Source organism: Xenopus tropicalis, chromosome 2, assembly GCF_000004195.4.
Source record: "Xenopus tropicalis strain Nigerian chromosome 2, UCB_Xtro_10.0, whole genome shotgun sequence".
Taxonomy (NCBI): Eukaryota; Metazoa; Chordata; class Amphibia; order Anura; family Pipidae; genus Xenopus; species Xenopus tropicalis.
Window position 1 is genome coordinate 150,045,984 of NC_030678.2, and position 26,729 is coordinate 150,072,712.

Consider the following 26,729-nt stretch of genomic DNA (forward strand, 5'->3'; position numbering starts at 1 on the left):
GACTACATAACCCACAATGCATTGCACTGTGATGTACCTTTCCTTATTGATATCACATGTGCAGGATTGTGGGATTTGGAGGAGGCAGGCTGAGGACAGTTGACTATGGTCTCAAAGTAGTCAGCCAGATCAGCAGGATCAAGGCAACTTCCGCAATTTCTGGAAATTGCAGTGCCGCATATGCCATCCCATCGGCGATTCACATTCAAGCCGGTGGGATGGCAAATCGGGGAGATTAGTCACCCGCAACAAGGGAGATTTGTTGCAGGCGACTAATCTCCCCATCTACCACGGCCCTAAACCAGTGACATTTTCCACAACAGACAAAAAGAATTACAGACAGTCTAAAGTGAATCTTGGTTTACCAGGCTGACCATCACAATTAACCTGAATCCTATCCAAACGTTATGAGAGAAATCTTGTATGAGAGTCTGTAAATGAGGTTAACTTATCGGGGCACTAATGGATAAGCATGCATATATTAATCAGCCAGCCTCCCTGTGCAGAATAACCTCTGCCAGTATGTAATACAAGTATAGGATCTGAAGGCTGTCTCCTATAGACACTATTTTAATGAAATCATTACATTTTTTAAAAATAATTTTCCTTTTTCTCTGTAGAACTGTACCTTGTATTTGATCCCAACCAACATATATATATATGGATATTATAAGTCACAGAGGCATTCCATTACCATATAAAGGTAAAAAGTTGGAAGGCCGAGTGCTTTCATACAGGTCATGGAATTCCAAGGTGAATTCTTATATCTTCATATTTTACAGCAGGGGGTACGTTATTTATTATAATATACAAGTCATGTGACAGAAATTACATCAGTAAGGATATAATTTACAGTTTGGTTCCACAGGAAAATGACCAAATAGTATAAGAAAATAAAGTGAATATGTGCACTCAGGCCAAAGAGCTTGAAACATGAAACTGCTATTGCTAAATAATTGTATTTGGACAATAAAAACAACAATATATCCTAAAATTACCCCCTCTCCCGTTTCCCAGATGGCTGTAACCCTGGCAGGTGTATCTCATGCTGTGGCAGATTCACAGTAGTGGGCCAGCCTAGAAAGATGGCAGCTTATAGGCAGTGGGCCAATGATTTTCTCAGCCATGCAAAAGACAGTGAATAGAGAAGCTCACTAATAGGGTACATTACGATACACTAATGTCATAGTTGGAGTATTTACTATACAGAACAGATATTAGATGATGGAGGAGCTTCATTTATAAAGACACTGCTGGGTGCAGTAGGGACATCAGCAGGATTTGCTGCCTCGGCTACTTTCCTTTCTCCAGAAGACTTGTTTTCTGTCTCCGTTTCCCTCTCAGCTACTTGCAGTTGGTCTTCTATCTGTTCCAGTTTCACTTCTACTTGAATTTGATTTTCTATCTGCCCAACAGTATCTTTTTCTAGAGAATGGATTTCTTTGTGCTCTACAGTCTCTTCTCTTGAAGTCTGGTCTTGTGCCTCACCAAGGTTCTCCATCTTGAGAGACTGCTTTTCTCTATTATCTGGATTCTCTTCCGCTGCTGAATGATCTTCTGGATTTGGACCCTCTATTGAGTCAATCTCTATGGAAGGATTAGCTGCTTTATGTAGGGCTGCTTTTGGTGCATTTGTTTTTTTCACATCAGCATCATCTACTTGATCACTTGGAATTAAAACTCTTTCCATGGACTCCATGACTTCTTCTCTGAGTTCATCTTCAGATTCCTCAAAATTGCTTTTAAAGGAGAAGGAAAGGTAAAAACTAAGTCAGCTTTATCAGAAAGGTCTATTAAATACAGCCATAAGCACTCACAGAAACACTGCACTGACTTCTCTGAAAAAAAGACCACGCAGCTTTCTGTTCTCTGCTCTCTCCTGCTCCCCCGTCCCTCAAGAATGCTAAGAACTCACTCCCCCCCTTAGGAAGCTGACTCATAGTCTAACTAACTGAGCATGTTCAGTTTGGTCTGGGTGTCTGTGCGTCTGTGCAGGAGTGAGGCATTATGGGAATTTTCTTTACACAGCTCAGTGTTTTTTCTTCCTGTTTGGCTTCTGATCTTCTGAACGGGAGAAATATGGGGAGACTTAAGGGCACTATTGAGACAACTAAAGGTATGCCTGCAGCTTGAGATTAACTCTTTATTAGCCTTTCCTTCTCCTTTAAAAAGTAAAATGTAAAAGGAATTAAGTGGAGATGAAAATAAGTTAATAAATAAATACAGGTGTAGGCTTCATTATATGGAAACTTGTTATCCAGAAAGCTTTGAATTACAGAAAGCCATCTTCTATAGAAGTGATCCCCAACCAGTGGCAAATAAACCCCCTGTAAGCTGATAGGGTGCATAGAGGATACCTAATAGCCAATCTTAGCCCTTATTTGGCTCCTCCGTGAAGTTTTATGGTGCTTGTGTTGCTCTCCAAGTCTTTTTACATTTGACTGTGGCTCACAAGTAAGAAAGGTTGGGGAACCCTGCTCTATAGAGTTCATTTTATTCAAATGATTTCCTTCTTCTCTGTTATAAAACAGTACCTTGTACTTGATCCCAACTAAGATTTGATTAATCTTTATTGGATGCAAAACAATCCTATTGGGTTTAATTAACATTTAAATTATTTTTAGCAGACTTAAGGTATGGTGATCCAAACTACAGAAGACCCCTTATCCGGAAAACCCCAAGCATTCTGGATAACAGTTCCCAAACCTGTATTTTCTCCCTGCAGATAGTACCCTTTCTAGCCTTTGATTTTGATGCAAGGTTTATATAATGACCACATGAATGGTAGCAAAGTCATGGATCTGGTGCCAGCAAGTTTTTGGATCATGGCAGAGATAGGCACTATTCTAAATCTATGCACTTAAATATGTATATTCTACTTTTATATCCCCAGTGTTGTACATTATGATTTGCAGAGAGCTAGAGAGTATAAAAGGCTTAGATAAAATGTAGACAGCCCTTACTACCCCCTCCTGTACCAGTGTATCCCCCAAGTACATTCCCTTCGCCTTGCACATAGACAAGCAGGTAACTCATCCCTGTAAGTAATCACCAACACTGAGCAAGTACTGAGGAAGCCGTCAAACCCATGGACACTCTTCTGTTTTTTGCTGTGGCCAATCACCGAGGAACCCAGGAGTAGGCTGCAAAGCGTTAGCCCTGATGCCAACATCAGAGGTTAATGATGGTTTTTGTCATCTGCAAATTTGTTCCTCATATTCCTATGTTAGTTTCAGGGTTCTCCCCAAATATGGTTGCCAATATATCTATAAAGATTTTTTGAACAGAAGGAACTGCTCGGATAAGTGGTAAAACCTTCTCAAGACTGCTCAGCAAGTGCAGCTATGTTAGACTTACCAATACTAGATAACGGATATCATGACCTGGATGAAAGCTTACTGACATTTAGGCACATGCAAACACATACACATTAACATTGCTCTTACGTATCATCATCATCAGATCTTGGTTCAAGTCTCTCTTCATCCAAATCATCATCTGAACTTATATCAGCTTCAGAGTCCGGCCTTTCTGGTAGCCATGGTTTCAGCGTCCCATCTAAATCCAAAGACAAGTCTCTTTTATACCAGTGAATAGGTTGGATTCATGTAAAAGCAAACTGGATTTAGGGAGTTGCAGTTGAACAAGAGGGCCAAAGGTTGCATATTGCAGTCAATACCTAATCTGGGAACACACAGACTGGCATTGGATTGGATAAAGCATATATTTTACATTTTGTTTATGGGTTATACATATACAGGTATGGGATCCGTTATCCGGAAACCCGTTATCCAGAAAGCTCCGAATTATGGAAAGCCCGTCTCCCATAGACTCCATTTTAATCAAATAATTCAGATTTTTCAAATGTATTTCCTTTTTGGGTTTAATTACTGTTTAAATAATGTTTTTAGCAGACTTTAGGTGAGAGATCCGAATTACAAAAAAGTTACATTGTAACTGATCCCGGCTAAGATATAATTAATCCTTTTTGGATGCAAATCAGTCCTGTTGGGTTTAATTAATGTTTTATTATTTTTTTAGTAGATTTAAGGTATGGAGATCCAAATTACAGAAAGACCCCTTATCCGGAATATCCTTGGTCCCGAGCATTCTTGATAATGGGTCCTATACCTGTATATGATTTATGCATGAATGGCCCTTACCACACACATCTTCTTTTACGTCGGTTTCTGCCAAGGCTCTCAGTAATGTTCCAGGTGCCACGTGGTTCCACTGCTTCCTGTTCCCCGGCAATTCTCCAGCTTCCCCATGGATAACAAAATTTTCATTTGATAAACATAGAAATGAAAGAAGCTTGTGACAAACGCAGAATATGATACACAGTATACACCGTATGTTTACAATGTAATGACTGGAGTAGAAAATTACTTTCAAACAATATGAACCAGGAAAGTAATGGAGCACAAACAGTTTGGAGCACAGTTTAATAAACAGAACCTAAACTTGCCCATTGGGCCCCCTTTCTCTGCAGGCCCCTATAGTTACACCACTGCTTTAGACTAAAGACTGGGGCACAGTAGTTATTAGTAGCCATGATACATAGCTTTATGCATAATATTGAGGGAAGCAGTTGGCACAGTGCTGACTAGCCAGTCTAGAATTTCAACAGCTAGCTGGTTGCTAAGGTCCAAATTAAACCGGGTAGTGGTATGAATGAGAGACTGGAATATGAATAGGAGAGGCCTGAATAAAAGATAACAAATGAAAAGTAACAATAAAATTGTAGCCTCAAAGAACAGTAGTTTTTGGCTGCCAGGGTCAATGACCACTATTTGAAACCTGGAAAGAGTAAGAAGAAGGCAAAGATTCAGAAGAATAAGGCAAATAACTCAAAAAAATAGCAAAGAAAAAAAGAATTGTCCATTTTATAACATACTAAAAGTCAGCTTAAGGGTGAACCACCCCTTTAAAATGATTGTTTGCCTAGCTCTAGATCAACAAAAAAGCAACCTTGCCAGAGTAATGACCTTTTACAGGAACAGTCTCTATGTAACCAGACTGTGTGCCTTGTGACGTCCATTTCTATTCATACATTAGCAGAACAGAACTAGAATCAGAGACATATTCAGTGGTTCTCAGTCTTCACTTACCCATGTGTTCCCATAATCAACACCCGGGTCTCACCCACTAGATACACCCCTGGTGCAGTTAGAGTTGGGGCTGCTTGTATCTGGGAGTATTGTGCTATGTATTTACTTACTTCACTAACACACAAACCTCACATTTGAATCTGGCCTCACAGTTTGAAAGAGGCTTACGTGACATGCAGGAATTTATAGCTATAGACAGCAACAAGGGCTCCCCTGCACTCACCCATTATAAATATATATACAGTAGGATATTCTGTGCATTAAGCTACCAAGCAATGCCCTCCCCTTACAGCAAAACAGGGATCGTCTGTCCGTTTTGTTGCAGCAGGCTTTTTTTATGCCTCAATATGTGTTATGGAAAGTGAGAGTGTGATCCAGTATAGCAGGGAACGCTGGGAGGGAAATAATGTGGTAGCGCAAGGTGGGTATTTTCTGTAGTAAACTTAATGGAAAGCCCAAAGAGAAAGACAAACAGGACCAAAGGGCATTGATTGTTTGCTATTGGCAGCTGAACCTTTGTACAAGGTAATGAAATGTGAACAGCAGAGGCTGAACTCAATGGCAGGACAGATTTGTGGATATCGTACACTACCAACTGTACTGCCAACTGTACCAGGGCATTGTGCCATTCTCTGCTTCTTTCTGTATTATTTACCAGATCTCTAAAATGCTGGTCACTGAAGGTCAGACATAAGCATTACCCGAGTATGTTTCCTCAAACTTTAATATTTGTACCTTGTAAAAGAGAGGATACATTTATCAAAAGTGACAGATTAGGGTGCTAATTGTGTTACCCCATCCAGTGTGGGGATAGGGAAAATAAAATACATTTGCTGCAGCTCTGAACTCAGTACTGTTTCACAAAGAGCCACGGGGTATTCACTATATCACCTTTCTGCTACTCTGTAAAACTGAACTGCTTAGTACAAAAGTCAGGCTTTGGGTATTGAGTTCCCTTTATAATAGGTGTGAGCAGTATCAGAAGTGGAAAGAGTTATCTGAGATTATACCTGATCTATAGGTAGAGCAGGAGGGCACTAGACCTATTATAGATTTTTTGGCTAAAACAAGCTGTATAACATTACAATAAATATTCGTTTTCATAGGGACTGAATGAATTCTCACCACTCTGCCCATCAGCCAAGGTACTGCATGCAGAAGTGAAGTCAGCATCCCCCAGAAAACGCAGAAGTGTTTGGGGTGCTCCTGGGGCCCACTGCTTCCTCTGTTCCATTGCTTTGTGATCAAAACTGACATCATCTTCAGCTATACAGAAGCAAAATATACAGTGAAAATAATAGTTATTAATAATATTCACCATATCATGCTACTGTTGTACTGCTTTTTCACAGTCCCTTCCCAGAGGCTATTATCCCCCCACTGCCACTATAGGCACCATCTCTCACTACTATACCTGCTATCCCACAGCCACAGTCCCTTCCCAGAGGCTATTATCCCACTGCTACTATAGGCACCATCCCTCCCTACTATACCTGCTATCCCACAGCCACAGTCCCTTCCCAGAGGCTATTATCCCACTGCTACTATAGGCACCATCCCTCCCTACTATACCTGCTATCCCACAGCCACAGTCCCTTCCCAGAGGCTATTATCCCACTGCTACTATAGGCACCATCTCTCCCTACTATACCTACTATCCCACAGCCACAGTCCCTTCCCAGAGGCTATTATCCCACTGCTACTATAGGCACCATCTCTCCCTACTATACCTGCTATCCCACAGCCACAGTCCCTTCCCAGAGGCTATTATCCCACTGCTACTATAGGCACCATCTCTCCCTACTATACCTGCTATCCCACAGCCACAGTCCCTTCCCAGAGGCTATTATCCCCCCACTGCTACTATAGGCACCATCTCTCCCTACTATACCTGCTATCCCACAGCCACAGTCCCTTCCCTACATTCCTTATTCCTATAGCCTTTGCACTTTGGGGACCCACTATGTAAATACCAGGGAATTCACAAAATAAATAAGTACAAATCTATATAACTCCACATCATAAATCTGTCTCAATGAATAATCTAGAATATTTTACCTGATTTCCCATCTTCACTGTTTCCTCTGTGATCGTTGCACACTCTATGCCAGTTGGTGCCCTCTAGTTTTTTCCCATGCTCAAATGTCAAAGTATCATTCAGGTGGTCATTCTCCTGCAAAACCCAAGAGCGTTACTTCTTTAGCCTGCACTATGGTTATTGGGCCCTACAGCAATATCATTGGGCTCCTACACTTATGCAGTTTGAGTAACTTATGCAAAAACTGTTTGTATTGCACACACCAGAGGCGTGGCCAAAATTTTGTGTTTGTGGGGGGTCCGATATAAATAACTTGTGTGTGGGGCCCCAAAGTTTCTGATGGCAGCCCTGTCTCTGACTACAGTAGAAAGTAAATTGTTAAGAAACTGCAGTGGTATTGTTGCTGATATTATAAAGTTCCAAGAACAAAACATTTATTAGGACTGTATTTATTACAGTATATAGAAGGGTAACATTTTTCTGTTGGTGAAAAGAACGTGCAAAGTGCATTTTTTGGTGTAAATCTCTGTGTACACAATATGCAGTGTTTTTTTACCCATAATCCCACTGTAATTTTTTCATGCCTGGGGGGGAAAAAACTTGTGATCTATTCACTGGGGGGTACCTAACATTTTGGCACCCCCAGTGAAATACATGTCCTTTAATGCAACTACAGGCAAGTGCAAGGAATGTGTTTGTACACAAGTATCTGTTATAAACATGTGCAACCTTAACAGCTATTTTAGTGCGACTGCACTAGTAAATTACCCTTAAGGCTTTAATGCTGACATACAGATCCAGCATTTCATCCACTCCCAGAAGATAACCTACCTCTTCCTCTTGATTTGTGCCCTCGTCTGCTGTAGGCCCATCCAAATTAATCTCAAACTTAACTCCACCCTGCAAATGAATGAGGAATGAAATATTAACTGTCAATGGAAAAAAACCCCAAAAAACCGAAGCAGCAATTACTTAAAATACATGGCAAAACTAAATGTAAAACACAAACAGCTGTCAGAAGAAACACTAAAATGTTAAGCTAAATAGCAGTACATGAAGAAAGAACCATTCAGATACAGATTATGGAACAGTTTGTTCCTGGAATACTGCTCCTTGATAATTTGGTTACAGGGCCACTAGTCCTTCACTGTTTAGCTCTCCTGTGTGTTTGTCTTAAAATATTGAGAGCTGAATGTGTTTTTATCTTCCTTTTGATTTATTTCCAACATTTCTAACATTTCTGTGAGGGTATTACTAGCTCACTAGCTCAGATTACAATTTGTAGCCTTTCCTAAGATGCCAATTTGTGAAAGCCACTGGTATTCCAAACAACCTCTATTACACCATTAGACATGCATCCTAAGTCCTACAGATAGAATAGAGGGACCAGGCAGAAAATGTTACATTCTTTTCTAAAGTTGGCCATACGCAGAAGAATACACTCAAGTGGCCAGGTTACCAAAACCAGATCTTTGCCTGGTTCAGTCATCCAGGTGGCAGGCCAGGTCTGGCAGATTCTTATAGTAAGCTCTTGGATGAGTGATTGGGTCACATAGGGAGCCCAGGCACAGCTGTCAGCCAATGACCACATTTATGACTTAATATTCTCTTGAAGTGACCGAAGTTTCCAGCCTGGATATCAGAAAGAGCCCTGATTACATATCGACTGATGAATAAGTCACAAACTTGAATTTTAATAATTCTGCCCCTATATGTTGCTTTGCAAGTTTGTGTTTTTGCCCCACCACTTTTCCCCCAACGCATTTCAAATTCTGCCAATGGGAACTGTGAAAATCAGTAGTGTTTTTTGGTTTTTATATGATTGCCACTGCAACCAATGGCATGTGGTAGGGGCAATTTCAGGCATTCAGCGGAAGAAAATACCAGCATGTCACAGCTCTGAGGCTTTTTGGTTTTTATATGATTGCCACTGCAACCAATGGCATGTGGTAGGGGCAATTTCAGGCATTCAGCGGAAGAAAATACCAGCATGTCACAGCTCTGAGGCTGCGGTGCTCCTTCCATGGTCATCTTTTATTTATCTGCATTTTCTCAGCTTTCCTTATACACTATAGTTTCATTAATAAATGATGTACTGCAGTATTAGTTATGTGGTGCTGGACTCATGAAACACTGCATGCAAACTGATCACTGCAAACAGACTATAAATCGTATTACAAAAAAAAGAAATACAGGTATAGGACCTGTTATCCAGAATGTGGGAAATCTGCTTTCAGATTTACTAATGAAAAAGAATGATTGTAGTGAACTGGGTCTTGTTTCAGTTCAGTTGTAGGTAAAGTCTGTGTTTAAGAACATAAGGACATTTGGACTGAGGTACTGCAAAAAGCTGTTCATGTATTTGGCACAGTACACCAACACAAGCCAGTCATGCAATACACCGTGTGTATAAAAGAACTTATAATAAGGCTTATGGACCAACCTTAATTTTATATTTCTTTTCCAGTTCTCTTCGTTCCTCTCTGTTTTGCTTTAATATTTGATTTAAACATTGAATCTCCTGAAATGTAAACAAAATCTGGTTAAATAAGGAAGGGAGCGTAAGCTCTGCTTGGGGTAGCAGAAAGGACCTAGGGTCACAATGTAGCCCACTACCCTTACCTCACACATGGGTCTGTGGGCTGCCACTCGGCACTGTCTATAATTAACACAGCTGTGCCACAGGATGCTGCTTTTGGCCAAATACAGATGGAGCAATCACACCCATACTGATGATTTTCCTTTACATGGTCATTTTTTGTGCATGCATATCAGTGTTTAAGGTGTGGTGTGTTCCTACATGGAACTCTCATACCAGAAACCATTGGCCCTGTCCTTTAAATAGAATGAATTATAGACAAAGTGCAGATGGATTGGACATACAATACCCTCACTTATTGTACTCAGGTGCAAAAACATCTACTGTTAATAAAATACCCTAATGTGAAACAATTTATGACATCTGCTTTTCATTACTGTGCTAAAGCAGCAAGCAGTACCTCGGCCGGCTCTTTACTGTCAGGCTGAACACAGGGTCCTTCCAATTTGTGGCCTCCTTGCTGTACCAGGTAAGTCCCTTCTACAAGTCTCGGAGCTTCCTACAGAGTAACGATAGCGGATTATGTCAGTAAGGAGGTGCAACAATATTTTATAAACAGTCAATAATAATATAGGCCTTTAGACTGCTGTTTGTTTATTGTTTGTTTCTGTATGCGTATACCTAGTATATATGTGAGGACCACACAGTACAAGTAAGCCTTTTTTTCTGTTATGTGATGAACCTAGACTTGTTTATGAAAAAAAATACATATATACCTGCTGTAGCCCTGCTTTGGCTTTATTTCCCCTCACGTCATTGTGATACTGCTGCCGAATGAGCTCCAGCTGCTTGAGATACTCCTGTTACACACACAGGACACAATCAGATGTTTTGCCACAGGCAATACAGGCCACTACTGTACCGGGGCTTACAAATCCACCACAGTAAATGTCCTGCATATTAGGGAAGATATGCTTTGTGAGTGCCTTGATACTTTCTGACATTTTATGAACCAGTGCCATGTAGAATATTCATGCAGTTTTGGTCTCCAGTGCTCAAACAGAATATTATTGAGTTAGAGAGGGTCCAAAAAGGGGCACAACTAAGTTGGTAAGAGGTATGGAAAGTGTCAGCTATGGGGGAAGACTGGTCAAGCTGAGGTTGTTTACCTTGGAAATAAGGCCCTAAAGGGGTGATATGATAAATAAATATACCATTCAATAAGGGTTTTTTTACAGTGAGAGCTGTGAAGTTGTGGGATTCTTTCTCTGAACCAGTCGTACTGGCAGATACATTATATAGCTTCAAGAAGGGGTTGGGTGGCTTTTTAGCAAGTGAGGGACTACAGGGTTATGGCGCACTAGTACTTCACCTTTAAAGAATATTATAGAATGGCCAATTCTTAGCAACTTTCCAATTGGTCTTAATTTTTTATTTCTTATATTTTTTTAATTATTTGCCTCCTCCTTCTGACGCTCTCCATCTTTCAAATAGGGGTCAAAAACCTGCCCAAAAACTATTGCTTTTTAAAGCTTCCATTTTATAGTTATTGCTTTTTTTACCGTATATACTCGAGTTTTTCAGCACCAAAAATGTGCCCCCCCGTCGACGTACGCTTGTACGTATGTGTGCTCCTGTGCCCACGTGTGCACACTCACACAGTTTCATTGGAATGGAAGCGCATACATTATGGGAGCGGACACAATTCATGCTGTTGGCTTCATTCAGGGACGGCTACATTCAAGTGCTGGGAGCACGCACAACACAGCTTCATAGGATGTGAGTGCACACTGCACAAATGCGATTGATGGCTTTTCCATGACTGCATAAGGCCCCTGTGAACCTGCACAAACTGTAAGTCTACCCTGATGCACTCTCACAAATAGAAACTTTGCTGTCAGTTGTGCTGGGAGACATGCTGCATTGCGATGGGAGCGCACACAGAAGAATGGGAGGGCACACAGAAGAATGGGAGGGCACACAGCAGGATGGCAAGTACTTGATACTTAGTATGGCAGCTTCCTTAGCCTTCCCAAACTTGCTTGACAGTTAAAAAAAAAAACTTAGCAGTAGCTGCTGCATTTCCCACCCTAGGCTTATACTCGAGTCAATAAATTTTTCCAGTTTTCTTAGGTAAAATTAGGTACCTCGGCCTATATTCGGATCGGCTTATACTCGAGTATATACGGTACTTATTTTTCTATTCAGGCCTTTCCTATTTAAATTTCAGTGTCTTATTCAACCACTGCCTGCGGCTAGGTTATATTGGACCCTAGCAACCACATAGCTGCTGAAATTTTAAAGTGGCAAGCTGCTGAACAAATTGTCTCAGTGTCAATCTGCTCATTATAGTAAGAGTCAATTTAAAGGTGTGCAACCCCTTTAAACGTTAAAACTTGTTCTGGCATAAATTGTTCCACTGCTAAACATATAGTTCACTTACTTGTTCCCTATTCTCATTATTCCTAATCTGCTGTTTCTGTGGAAGTCTGTTCATCTGCACCTCAGGAGAAAGTGCTGGTCTCGATGCTGGTTTATAGAAGTGGTCGGCTGAGGATGGACGCAGGCCCTACAATAATATTAAATGTTATTTTTTAAAATGTTTTTTTCTAATATACAAATGTATAATGTATCAAATCCCAGCATGCACCAAGTACAGAAGGCTGTAAGGGCCATGTACTAATCCAGTACAAGCAAAGTGCCAAGTTTTTACCCACCATGCAACAATGATTAAAGTTGTTGCTAACATTGTCACACTGGGGATTGCATGAAACTGTTTGCAGAATTAGAGTGTTTTGGCGAATTACCACCATGTTCAGGGTGGCGCTAACTCCAGAGCTTTCCTGCACCAATAGGCATTCTACAATATACAGTAGTGACTTCCCTAGTTTTGTGTGTTGCTCCACTAGACCCATCGTTCCAAATCAGTCTGAATTTCTTAGCTAATGGCAGCTATGAGACAGCAGAACTGTGTATGGCTGCTTACTCATGTTATGAACTTACCATTTGCTTTTCAACCTTTAACTTATACAGCTGGGCCTCCTGTCTCCTCAGTAAGTAATCGGCAGGCCTGGAATGGCACAATGCAGGTAAACAAACAATAACCAGAGAACAAATGCAGGGGCCTGCAATCAGCACTAAAGGCAACATTAAATTATATCTAGCATTATAAATAGGATATCTATGCCATAAAAATACACGTTCAGATTTTAGTCTTCTTCCAACAAATGTTTGGATATTGATTGTACGTTTAAATGCAACAATTAGAGATGGGCGAAAGAATGACACACGTGGTAAAACAAAACAATGCCAAAAGCCAACACCCGCGTTAAAGGAAGCAACGCACAGCGAATTTTATGGTCACGCAATTATTGTGCTCATCCCTGGCAACAATGTAAAACTACCATTCAGACTGAAATTGTAGGATAAAGCTCTAAAAATAACAAATGTTCTGAACATTAAATAGTTGACAGACACCAATCGTACGAAAATGACTTCCACTGTAGGTTCTCCAAGGACATTGTCAGATACACAATACATGCATATATTTTACTGTTATCCAACTGAAATTTTCTAACCTGTATGATCGAACTAAATGATCAATCGCCATGGTATGAAAATTACCAGGGCGATAATTTTGAGCCCACTCATGGTCCGAAACATATGGGAGCTTGTATGGCCAGTTTTAGCGCATGTTCAACCACACGGCAAGGCAATTATCAAGGTCAGAACTATGGCATTACCACTGTTACCACATCCCAAGGTATTCTTATGATTTTACAAAAAAAAATTCTTACAGCTGGTTTTGATGTTGCATGGCTCTCTGTTTGTAATAATCCTCGACTCTTTGGTTGACGTGGGGCACATTATTAGGCATCTGCTCATAGCCTCTTCTCTGTATGTTGTTTAGCTGGGCAAAGTAGTGATCATACTGCCCCTGGATCTTGGCCACTGCTGCCCGTCCGCCAACATCTGGCTTTGGTTCCCAATACTTCTGGGCATAGAAGAGAGAAACAAACAGTACCACTGAAGTAATCCAGAAGCAAATAAACACAGGCAAATTGCTGAGAATCTTTGAAGAAACATATTGCACATTAGGCAGGGTGATCACCTTGACTGCATGTTGCTGTGGAACAGAAGGAGGTTTCCATTCATTCCTCTTAGGTAAGACTTCCCTCCTAGGTTGCACAGCTACTTTAGGCTTGGGAGAGTTGACTTCACGGATTTTGCATCTCTCAGCTTTTGCAACTTCAACTTTGGCAACTTATAACAAAGAAACACACATTATTTAGGCAGGTAGTAACACAAAGGTCAGATAAGACTACACACACTGACTTGGGATGCCAGCAACCCAATGTGGCTGCCATCTTTCTTCTTCCCCTGCACCTCTCCGCCCAGCAATAGTGCTGATGTAATAATATTTGATGGCAGCTTTATATCCCTTACAACCCCTGGGCTGAACAGGAATTTGCAATTGAGAACAATGAGAAATAGTACGTCTATACATTACCAGGTAATTGTTTAGGTTTACAAGGATATCTGGCTGGATTTGATGATGGTTTTTTCCTGTGTATGACAGTATGGCTGAACTCCTCTTCAATGAGCTAGAAGATCAGCAAATGTTTAATTATAAGCATCATCTCCCAGCCCACTATATTCTACTGAACACAGCAAGCAATTATTCTATCTCCCCTTCTACAGCAACTAATACCTGCCCAACAACCGCAACAGCCATACGTAGTTACATAGTTAATTTGTGTTGAAAAAAAGAAAAAAAAAGTGCACACATAGCTGTATCTAGGGGTAATCATCTTATAGCCCTGTCGTCTGCATCAAAAACACCCTCTACAGTTTTATCATATTCCAACTTAGTTACTCTCAGTTCTTCATTCATTATTCTCATAGCTGACATAGCTTATTTGCTGATCCAATCGCCTCACTAAATATCTTTTCTTCTAATGTACTGAAATATCAGTTTTATCCGTAGTTGCTACAAAGGCCTGGAATATCTGCGGGATGTAGGCGGGATGAGGGGTCTAGCCAGTAAAACACCTGCCAAGATGAGCCTATGGCCCACCACTGATCTGCCCCAATCCTTTCCATAAGCTGCCCACCATCTGTCCACCCCCTTAACGTCACTGCCCCACCCCTTTTACATCACTGCCCACCCTTTTCTGTGTCTGCCCTCCACCGAGTGTTAAAAGTAATTTAGATAGGTGGCAACCCCAACCATTACTCTAATGGCAAATACTAACCTCTGGACTCAGGTGTTTGTTAATACGTTTCTCTAGAAACGGTTTCTTTAAGATGGAGTTGATGGAAGGTCGGTCCCGAGAGGATATTTTGAAAAGCTGAGACACCAGAATCCTCAAGTCATAGGAATACTTAGTCGGGATTGGCTCATATCGGCCTCTACAGATCTTCAGCACCAGTTGGCGCAGGCTGCTAGCTTCAAACTATACGGAATAAAGAAAATAGCAATATCTTAGAGAAAGGATTTTGAAAATGAAGATGATTCACTACAATTCAGTCCTTCCAGGATGAAAGGTTATTTATTGCCATTTATTTTTCTATGTACATAGAAGGTACATTAGAGTGACAGACACAGCTACTGAAGCCAGTGTGAGGATCATGGCAGGCACATCATTTGCCCTGAGTGCCTGACTTCGAAACAAAAAGAAATATTGTATTTTTTAATATAATTACCTTGTTATTTGATTTAGTAGATATTTAACCTCTAGAAAATTATATTGTAATACAACATCTCCTTTGTGTTCTAACAGCATTCAAAAACTACAAAAAAAAATATCCAAGGATGATACACTGATACCAGATAACATTTACTAACTTACCGGATGCTTAAGGGCACATAACTCATACAGCACACATCCTAACGACCAAATATCCCTGTAAAACAAGTCAGCCAAACTCATTAGAGTGCCCACAAAAAAGGCCACTTCATTATAATAGCCCCCTATTTTCCTGTGATGTCAAAGACCCTCTGCTTTATAGCCAACTTTACCCCCGCTAAAATTAAAAACGAAAACAGTAGCACAAAGGTGAACCCACAGCTGCACATACCACCTCTTCATGGCGTGGTTACAAGACACAGAAGCATAAAATACTGCTACTATTGCTGCTACCAAGAATTAAGGGCACATTCACTTACCCTGACACAGTGAGCATAGTGCACTTTTTTTTTTTAAAGGTAAATTTTTATTGGTTTTACAACATCACAAAACAATAACATACAAAACATTGGAATGGTGTCGAGTCAGGTTTAGGTCAATACAGACACGGGTACTATTGGTAGGCATTGTAGTTGTCACAGTGTAGGTGGCTGTGTTTGGTTCTGTCGGGTCAGTCACACTTAGGGGCTGATTTACTAAGACACGAATTCGAATCCGAATTGGAAAAATTCCGATTGGAAAACGAACATTTTGCGTCTTTTTTGTATTTTTTGCGATTTTTTTTGGCGCCTTTACGACTTTTCGGAAATTGTTGCGACTTTTTCGTTACCAATACGATTTTCGCGAAAAAACGCAGGTTTTTCGTAGCCATTACGATTCGCTCGTATCTTGTCGCGACTTTTTCGTATTGAGCACTCGTAAGCGGCGGCCGAAACTTTCAGACTTAGCATGATTTTGAAAGCCTCCCATAGGACTCAATGGCACCCTGCAGCTCCAACCTGGCCCAAGGAAAGTCTCCCATAGGGCTCAATGGCACTCTGCAGCTCCAACCCGGCCCAAGGAAAGTCTCCCATAGGGCTCAATGGCACTCTGCAGCTCCAACCTGGCCCAAGGAAAGTCTCCCATAGGGCTCAATGGCACTCTGCAGCTCCAACCCGGCCCAAGGAAAGTCTCCCATAGGGCTCAATGGCACTCTGCAGCTCCAACCCGGCCCAAGGAAAGTCTCCCATAGGGCTCAATGGCACTCTGCAGCTCCAACCCGGCCCAAGGAAAGTCTCCCATAGGGCTCAATGGCACTCTGCAGCTCCAACCCGGCCCAAGGAAAGTCTCCCATAGGGCTCAATGGCACTCTGCAGCTCCAACCCGGCCCAAGGAAAGTCTCCCATAGGGCTCAATGGCACTCTGCAGCTCCAACCCGGCCCAAGGAAAGTCTCCCATAGGGCTCAATGGCACTCTGCAGCTCCAACCCGGCCCAAGGAAAGTCTCCCATAGGGCTCAATGGCACTCTGCAGCTCCAACCCGGCCCAAGGAAAGTCTCCCATAGGGCTCAATGGCACTCTGCAGCTCCAACCCGGCCCAAGGAAAGTCTCCCATAGGGCTCAATGGCACTCTGCAGCTCCAACCCGGCCCAAGGAAAGTCTCCCATAGGGCTCAATGGCACTCTGCAGCTCCAACCCGGCCCAAGGAAAGTCTCCCATAGGGCTCAATGGCACTCTGCAGCTCCAACCCGGCCCAAGGAAAGTCTCCCATAGGGCTCAATGGCACTCTGCAGCTCCAACCCGGCCCAAGGAAAGTCTCCCATAGGGCTCAATGGCACTCTGCAGCTCCAACCCGGCCCAAGGAAAGTCTCCCATAGGGCTCAATGGCACTCTGCAGCTCCAACCCGGCCCAAGGAAAGTCTCCCATAGGGCTCAATGGCACTCTGCAGCTCCAACCCGGCCCAAGAAAAGTCTCCCATAGGGCTCAATGGCACTCTGCAGCTCCAACCCGGCCCAAGGAAAGTCTCCCATAGGGCTCAATGGCACTCTGCAGCTCCAACCCGGCCCAAGGAAAGTCTCCCATAGGGCTCAATGGCACTCTGCAGCTCCAACCCGGCTCAAGGAAAGCCTCCCATAGGGCTCAATGGCACTCTGCAGCTCCAACCCGGCCCAAGGAAAGTCTCCCATAGGGCTCAATGGTACCCTGCAGCTCCAACCCGGCCCAAGGAAAGTCTCCCATAGGGCTCAATGGCACTCTGCAGCTCCAACCTGGCCCAAGGAAAGTATCCCATAGGGCTCAATGGTACTCTGCAGCTCCAACCTGGCCCAAGGAAAGTCTCCCATAGGGTTCAATGGCACTCTGCAGCTCCAACCTGGCCCAAGGAAAGTCTCCCATAGGGCTCAATGGCACTCTGCTGCTCCAACCTGGCCCAAGAAAAGTCACCATACTGAAGCTTGAATGAATCCGAACGCTACGAAAAAATCGCAACATTTTGCGCAACTTTCGGAATGGCTACGAAAAAGGTGCGACTTTTCGCGCAAGTTTTAACGATACGAAAAAATCGGCAGATTTTGCGCAACATTCGGAAGGCAACGAAAAAGTTGTCGGATAATTTTCCGAAAAAATCGCCAAATACCGATCATCAATGGAAGCAACTACATGTACATGTGCTCTTCAATGTAAAACAGATGCAGTTGTTTTTGCAGTCTGTTCGGCATCAGCTCCAGTGTTTCTCATGTAAGTCATGTCAGTTCTGGTGTTCAGCATGCAAATAATGTCTGTGCCCAATTCTTTAGCTACAAGTGCACTGTGTCTATTGATGCAGGGCACTGAGAGAATCATGCAGCTATCTCCTGGTCAGGGCGGTAGCTCCAGGGTTCACACAGCGCCGTGCATCAGTAGACAAAGCATTGCTCAATTTGGATTGGAAGGCAGGAAGGTGTGAGCGTGACTATACAGAAGTGCACAGAGTGCATTTGGAATTTAATGAAAGTGGTTTTAGATGGGGAAAAGGGCAAATTGCCTACTGCGTCTACAGATCTAAATGAGCCCTTTAGGCTTGGGGGCTTCTGCAGTTACAATTTTCATGCTGGTACCATTTGTAAGACCTCTTCTATCACGGGTGCAGAATTTCAGGACAAGACCCACATCAAACCCCTAAACAGCTCCCCTTTATACAAGAGAAACCAGGAGATGGGTCTCCTGGGTAAATGTCTGGGACTGCCAAGACCCTATTGTTATGCCTCTGCATCATCAACTTGTGTTGGCCAACCTAAACATTGTCTCTATAAATGCTTTATCTGAGTAACTCCCAGAAACACAAAATAAAATAGATATAAACACAAGACCCCATCATTCCTGTAACTGCAATTCACTGGGATTGGACATTCCCCGTGCACGTACAGAGACGCTATACACAAACTGCACTTACGTTTTGTTGTTATATGGCTTATTCTCACAGATTTCAGGAGAGAGGTAATATGGAGTTCCCACACAGGTACGCGCCAGTTCCATTGTGCTTTCAAAGACAAATCATACATAAGATTATCACTGTGTTTGAAGATCATATATAATAGAGAATATAAACAGATACTGGTAATTAAAGTTACAAATCTATCACAATCTAATACTTTTAGGGCTGCACCGAATCCAAGATTTTGTTTGGGATAAATTCCAGCCCTTTTTTTTTCATTGCTGGATTCCAGTTTGGCCTACTCCTTGATGTTCTGTCAAAACGAACCTAAATCCTTAAAGTCATGTGATTATAAAGTGTTTTAGGGCTGTGGCACATGGGGGGATTAATCTCCCGCAACAAATCTCCCTTGTCGCGGTTGACTAATCTCCCCGATATGACATCCCACTGGCGAGAATATAAATCAGTGGGATGGCCTCTCGAGGCAACTTCAGCAATTTAGATTCTCGCCGGTGGGATGTCATATCGGGGAGATTTGACGACCGCGACAAGGGAGATTTGTCGCAGGCGATTAATCTCCCCGTGTGCCACAGCCCTTACAACTGGGAGCAATTTTTTTTTTGTTTACAGATGATTTCACTTTTTTTCTCAAAATGTAATAAATTAGAGTTCAGATTAGATACTGAGCTAAAACTTAGTGGTTCATCCTGAAGTACTTACGGGGATGGTGATACTTACACTAATTAATGTAAGTTAAAAGTTCCCTATAGGTTACATTGATGGCTGATGGGGCTGCTTTTGTTAGTAATTGGTACGTGACGTCCCTAAACCTGACTGTTTTGCCAACCTGACTGTCCCTTCTCAGCCTGTCAGTTATAGCTTCTATTGCTAACGGCCTCCTGCTGCACAAATATGGCCGCCCCCTCATAGAGGAACATGGTGGGTCAGATAAGTAATGTAAAAGCATTGGGGAAATACTTTTATGGCTTAATTATAAATAGCATGCAAAGACAGTGTTATGATAAATGTAAAAAAGGTTTCATTTCTGGTGTCAGTAACCTTTAGTATATTAAAGAATGAGCAATTTCAAGCAACTTTTCTATTGGGCTTTATTTTTTATTTTTGTATTAAAATAATATTGCTCTATGAGACTACAAATTTATTGTTGTTACTTTTCAGAACTCAGCTATAAACCAGATAGCTGCTGAAACTCCAAACTAGAGAGCTTAGGAATAAAAATTAAAATAATTGGAAAACCACAAATAATCAAAAATTAAGACCAATTACAAATCATCTTAGAATATCACTCTCTACATCAGTGATCCCCAACCAAGTTGCTCTCAGTGCCCCCAAACCAGGTAGTTTATTTTGGATTCCTGACTTGGGGGCAAGTTTTGGTTGAATAAAACAAGATTTCCTACCAAATAAAGCCCCTGTAAGCTGATAGGGTGCACAGAGGCTGCCTAATAGCCAATCACAGCCCTTATTTGGCTCCTCCATGAAATTTTATGATGCTTGTGTTGCTCTCCAAGTCTTTTTACATTTGACTGTGGCTCATGATTAAGAAAGGTTGGGGACCCCTGGTCTACATCATACTAAAAGTTAACTCATAGGTGGACAACCCCTTTAAGTGATATTTTCCATTAAAACACAGCCAGATGGGCTATTTACAAAGTCACAAAGGATTATTATTAAAAAGATTTCCTACTTGTTCAGCATTCTTGCTATGCCAAAGTCTCCCAGTTTTGCCAGTGTTCCATTATTGGAAAGGAAAATGTTCTGCAAGCAAACACAAACATGGTCACATCCCTGCCTGCGAGAGCTCCATTGAAGTCAGCAGTCAGTATGTGCACGGTCTATACCTGTGCTTTGATGTCTCGGTGCAGGACTTTCCGATCATGAATGTGTTTCAGTCCCAATGAAATCTGCACAAACCAGCTGAGGATCTGAAAGGTGAATCCCCAAACAGGCAAATCCATGTATCAGTTTTAGATTAATAATACATCCCAATGTCCTTTATTTGCCACTAGATATCACAATATAATTCAATAACTACTGAATACTGAACTGTCAGAAATTGGTGATCTTCTTGCACATGATCCAGCAGTGAATTGTCTAGTGAATTTCCAGTTTCCTGTTTGACAGAGTTGTGAAGCTCAGGGTAATAGCTAGGCCATTATTTACTATCCCATTTAACTTGTCTTCCTTCTATTAAAGGAGAACTAAACTCTGAAAATTAATATGATTAAAAAATGTCATATATTTTATTTACTGAACTTATTGCACCTGCCTAAAGTTTCAGCATCTCAATATGAGCAATGATCCAGGACTTCAAATTTGTCACAGTTTTGTAAAGTGTCTGGGACACACACATGCTCAGTGGGCTTTGGGCAGCTGTTGAGAAGCTGAGCTTAGGGGTTGTCAAAAATTATCAAGTGAAAAATGATGTTACAGGGCTGATTATTAAATTCTGATCTTATTTTCACTTGTTTATGACCTGCCATGTACTAATTACTAATAAGCCTTATATTGTGACACTTACATTCTATATATACAGTATATTGTGAGTGGGCCCCTAAGCTCAGGTAAGTGACAGCAGCATAGAGCATGTGCAGGGAATCAGCATAAAAAAAGATGGGGGGCTACTGGGGGCAACTTTGGGGGCACAGATCTTCCCTGCTAAAGGGCTGGGGTTGCCCTGAGCTGGTACAGAAGCCTAAAACATAATGTACAACATTTCTAGCCTACTTTAGTCAGGCTTTAGTTCTCCTTTAAATGATGAGGGAATGCATGGACCCTACCAGAAATGGACCCAACGGGGAAATACAAAGCCACAGTAACAGCCCCACACTAATATATTGGTCTTCTACACACTGAACAAAACACATGAAACAATCAGAATATCCAAGGCTATTGTGATACTAATATCTACAGTTAGTACTTGTGGTTGTATTTATAGTTTATGTATGTGAGTGTATAGATTGGTAGGTGTGGGTTAGGTGTGCTGGGTTTACTTGGATGGGTTGAACTTGATGGACACTGGTCTTTTTTCAACCCTATGTAACTATGTAACTATGTAACTAAGAACTATTCTTTGATTTACAAAGCAATATAATGCATGGAATAGAGAGCCTCCTACTGTACATTATAGGATATTACAAGTCACTGACAACTTCTATGCCCTTTTCTATAGGCCACAAAACTCCAGGAAGGATGTTCATATCCTTTTGTATCCAATCGTTTTCTATAGGAAGTACATTACCGCCTCTGTTACATAACTGGAGGTTTGCATAGAAACAGTATCATGAATGATCAGTGGGTACGCAGTTAGAGTAGTAAAAGAGAAAGACTTGGTTCGTAGGGGTTATTGCACTCTGGCTATTACTATTACAAGCCTGGTAGTTTTGAGCTAAACAATTTAGAATTAAATCTTTTGCCATAGTTCATATAATTGTGACACAAGGGGGCATCTTATTTATGTTAGCAAAGAAAAAAATGACCATTCCTGTGCATTTTCCCCAGAATTCCAGCATAACAGTGGGGGCCCTTAAGTTGCATCCAAAATAACTTGTGCATGATGCACCATTATGGACACAAAATACTGATGGAACTTGCTAAGGGAACTTGGGAATTACCATGTAAATGCATACACCAATGCATGCATTGGTGCTTGCCACAAACAGCAAAGTAGCATTACAGGGGGCAAGTACCTTTCTGTCAATTTTGTGCCCATTTCAGCGCTTTGCACTTTCTCATGCATGAGCTCTCAGAAATGGTTCTTCCCATACCTGATCTTCCTCAAAGAGCACTCCTCTCTGTTTGTTTACTCTCTTCATCAAATCCCCACCATCACAGTACTCCATCACGATATACAGCTTATTTCTTTCTGCAATTAAATAGCATGAAATGATCAAGGGGCAAGTGCAATTAACTTTTGCCATCATTCAGACATTGATATGTTATTATATTTTCATAATCTGGAAACATGACCCCAAAGTTCAAATTTTAAACTAGTAGGCACCTCTACACCTGCCTGACCACAACTCCAACCTGCCGAGTCCATCCCCCAGGTGGTGAAATCTGGGTCCCCTTATTTCACTGATTCCTGTCTTTACCCCTCTGATAGTGGCCCTGATGTGTGCGTCTGTGCATGTATGTGTGTGCCTGTGTTAATGAAGAACAAAAATAACATTTAGTAGTCTGTAAGTAACTGACCTTGCAAAAGAGTCACTCACCTTCAATAGAAGAAAAGAAGGTGACAATATTGGGGTGCTTCATCTTGGCAAGCAGAACCACTTCCTTGTGAGAAGCTTCTTTCTCTTTCGTTGGCATCTAAGGAAAAGTATTATAGCTCAAGTTTATCTATGCTCAGTTTATAAAAGTAGGACTGTCTAATATACACACCATCCCTCCCTACTATACCTGCTATCCCACAGCCACAGTCCCTTCCCAGAGGCTATTATCCCCACTGCTACTATAGGCACCATCTCTCCCTACTATACCTGCTATCCCACAGCCACAGTCCCTTCCCAGAGGCTATTATCCCACTGCTACTATAGGCACCATCTCCCCCTACTATACCTGCTATCCCACAGCCACAGTCCCTTCTCAGAGGCTATTATCCCCACTGCTACTATAGGCACCATCTCTCCCTACTATACCTGCTATCCCTCAGCCACAGTCCCTTCCCAGAGGCTATTATCCCCCCACTGCTACTATAGGCACCATCTCTCCCTACTATACCTGCTATCCCACAGCCACAGTACCTTCCCAGAGGCTATTATCCCCCCACTGCTACTATAGGCACCATCTCTCCCTACTATACCTGCTATCCCACAGCCACAGTCCCTTCCCAGAGGCTATTATCCCCACTGCTACTATAGGCACCATCTTTCCCTACTATACCTGCTATCCCACAGCCACAGTCCCTTCCCAGAGGCTATTATCCCCACTGCTACTATAGGCAGCTCCCCTGAACCCCCCCCACATTAGAACCTAACGCAGTAAAAATCTTACATATGGAAGAAGTTACACAGCCCATTTAACAAATAGGTCATTATAAGTATAATATACAGGACCGTTACCTTTGACAAGTTGATCTCTTTGATTACACACTGCATGTTATCAGACTTTCCCTTTGCCAGATACGCTTTTCCAAATGCTCCTTCCCCAATCATCCGTACAATGTCATACTTGTCCATTGTGCTTTGGTACATATCCTACCTGTCTTATAGAAGAGAAACAAACACAAGGCAAGTCTGGTTACAGCAGCATCCTTGGGAACAACACTGCATTTTCTGAAGGTATTGGGCCTGATTTACTAAAATATGCATTGGTGGAATTATTCATGCTTTTTTCCACAACTATCCTGCAGGTGGTGAATAATGAGCACAAACAAATAGTCTGCTCTGGGACAACTTGCAAACGGAGCCTTGTGCTTGACAACTGGTCAGGGATAGTTCACATTTAAAGGACATGTCAACCCCAAAAATATTTTTTTTGTCTAATAAAAGAAAACATAATTCCAAGCAACTTTCCAATGTGAATTTATTGAAATTTTTTAGTGGTTTAAAAGTCATTTGTAAATATAATTGCCATAGAAATGGTTGTTACTTTTTAAACAATGTTGCAAAGGTCAGACTCCACCAGCAAGTCAGGTCTGTCAGTCTGCTGCCTTGTGTTACATTGTTTCAATTGCCAGAGCCCCCAGGGCAGAGAATAGAAAAGGATAGATAAACACTGCTGCTAATAGCAATTATATATGCAAATAAGTAAAAAACCATTGCAAATGCGTACTGAATGTGTATTTCAAAGTTGCATGGTATAAGGCTGATGCCACACGTGGCGTTTTTCCGCTGCGTATTTTCTAATTCTCTCGGCGGCTGAAAAACGCCTGATAACTTGAAAACTTGAAAAGACGCAAAGCAAACCACACAATGCGGAAATACGCTAGAAAACGCCATACATGGATTTTTCAAGCGTAGGCCAAAATACGCCATTATTTGCAAAGCAAGCTATTCCTATGTATACGCAAAGGCAGCTGCCAGACCTAGCGGAAACACGCGGCGTTTTTTGCTATTTCGAACTATTAGCACCATGGGAATGGGATTGGCTTACGTCACCAGTACTTGGCTGAAAAACGCCATAGTCTCGGGCTGTGTGGCTTGTGCGGCGTTTTTAGGCTGAGAAAAAACGCAGCGGGAAAAACGCCACGTGTGGCATCAGCCTTACGTTTTCTTTTCTTAACAAGCCAAGGTGGTCCCTGATCCAACTGATTTTCAAACCTGCCCAATCGAGATCTGGACGATTTCAGGCCAGATATCAGTCAGGCAGGCCCATCGTTAGTGCCCATACAGGGGCAGATAAGCTGCCAAATTGGTCTAAGGGACTGATATCGGCAGCTAGAATCGGCCCGTGTATGGCCACCTTTAGGCACAACCCCATGGTATATGGCACTTACCACGTGCAAAGATAGATTTGTTTTGCACTGTACCCTCTAATAGTAAACAACACCTATTATCTTTTCTGTATTTTAGGATAGGGGCAGATTTAGGTACGGTTTAGATATTGAGGGCATGATCCTCTGGCTCCAGAATCAGAGGGGCAGATAAAAGCAGAAAGGGCAGTAAATACTGGGTAACTGTATATATATATATATACATCAGCAATGTCCAGCCTGTAGTCCTCCAGCTGCAACTCCCAGCAACCCACTAACAGCTAATGTCTGTTTTGCTTGCAGGTTGGACACTGGATTCCTTTCATTTCTTGATGACTAGAAGAGAGCTCCAGCCTTCCTGCTTCTCTTTAGCAGATCCAGTGCCGTCTCAGCTCTCCTCTTCCATTTACTGTGTAATTCAACTCCCTCTAGAAGACTGTAAGTGGCATCTCTAGGATATCTCTCAACTTTCCTCTGAGCACAGAAACCAGGGAAGCCCAACAATAATTAAACTACAATTCCCAGAATCCCCAGTATAATAATGAGGAGGAGATAAAATATTGTAAATTGTAAGGCGCTAACATATGTCAACTCCTATGGTACCCTTACTGAAACTGCAAAACACATCAAAGCATGGAGAGGGGTAAAAAAACACTATAAACCATACTACTGAACTTCCATTATGGATTTCTAGCTGAACTTCAGCTCCCACTACTTTTGTAGTTACAGTAGCTGGGATTTATCCAGTGTGGGCTCAGCAGAACATCGGATCAGACACACAAAGTACAGCGGGTACAGCGCTAAATAGATTTTATATTTGTTCTGCTCCTCCGCCCCTTAGTTGCTATGGTTACAGAACGCAAACAGTTGCGAGAAACCCCAAAGCGTTGCTATGGGCGAGTTCACCCCTAAGTCCCTGCTGCCCGTAGCGTTACTGAGTGAAACATTTGCCCCCAGTGCCCCGGCTCATACTCACAGCACTTTTACCAGTCCGGCTCGGCTCCCAGACTCTCGGCCAGAGCAATGAGGCTGCAGGACACAAGCTCTTTGGGAATGAACACTGCGCATGCGCACCGTGGGACCTGTAGCACTCACCTGCCTCACTCCTTCCCCTCACAGCTCTCATAATGCGCAGGGCTGCCACAAACCAAATGTAACCAGCTGAAGCACTGAGCAGTATAACGCTTTATTCTGAGAAATATCTGTGGGTTTCTGTAATGCTGAGCCTTATCTTCAGTGTTCAGTCATGGTTGCTGGGAGTTGTAACATTATGTCATTGCATGGAGGGGAAATGTATTTGTGTGATATGCAAGGGCAGAAGCCTGAATAAATGGGTTGTTCACCTTTGTGTTAACTTTTAGTGACATGTAGACATGGATATTCTAAGACAATTTGCAATTGGTCTTCATTTTTTATTTATGTTTTTTTAAATGTTTCACTTTTTGTTCAGCAGCTATCCAGTTTGAAATTTTAACTGTTATCTAGTTGCTAGGTTCTAAATTAACTTAGGAACCAGGGAGTCAT

General features: G+C 42.0%; 1 protein-coding gene across 3 annotated transcripts; it reads right to left on the reverse strand.

Moving 5' to 3' along the window:
• Window positions 1-768: 768 nt before the first annotated feature.
• Window positions 769-26,279, reverse strand: nek5 (NIMA-related kinase 5). 3 transcript variants are annotated; one of them, XM_012957872.3, is made up of 23 exons: window positions 26,182-26,279; window positions 23,854-23,992; window positions 23,005-23,101; window positions 22,558-22,655; window positions 20,632-20,715; window positions 20,478-20,548; window positions 18,788-18,874; window positions 15,541-15,595; window positions 14,944-15,144; window positions 14,199-14,292; window positions 13,800-13,951; window positions 13,486-13,679; window positions 12,692-12,758; window positions 12,132-12,257; window positions 10,465-10,548; window positions 10,149-10,247; window positions 9,593-9,670; window positions 7,981-8,049; window positions 7,170-7,284; window positions 6,237-6,377; window positions 4,164-4,262; window positions 3,447-3,558; window positions 769-1,739 (listed from the first exon to the last, which is right to left on the reverse strand). In XM_012957872.3, the coding sequence occupies exons 2-23, from the start codon at window positions 23,983-23,985 to the stop codon at window positions 1,202-1,204; spliced, it is 2,793 nt and encodes a 930-aa protein (XP_012813326.1). In that variant the 5' UTR covers window positions 23,986-23,992; window positions 26,182-26,279; the 3' UTR covers window positions 769-1,201. The 3 variants fall into 3 exon arrangements, with proteins under 3 accessions (XP_012813326.1, XP_002936777.2, XP_004912026.1); XM_002936731.5 differs by having other exon boundaries at window positions 13,486-13,682; XM_004911969.4 differs by having other exon boundaries at window positions 13,486-13,682; window positions 23,854-23,996; window positions 26,182-26,270.
• Between the last annotated feature and the right edge of the window lie 450 nt (window positions 26,280-26,729).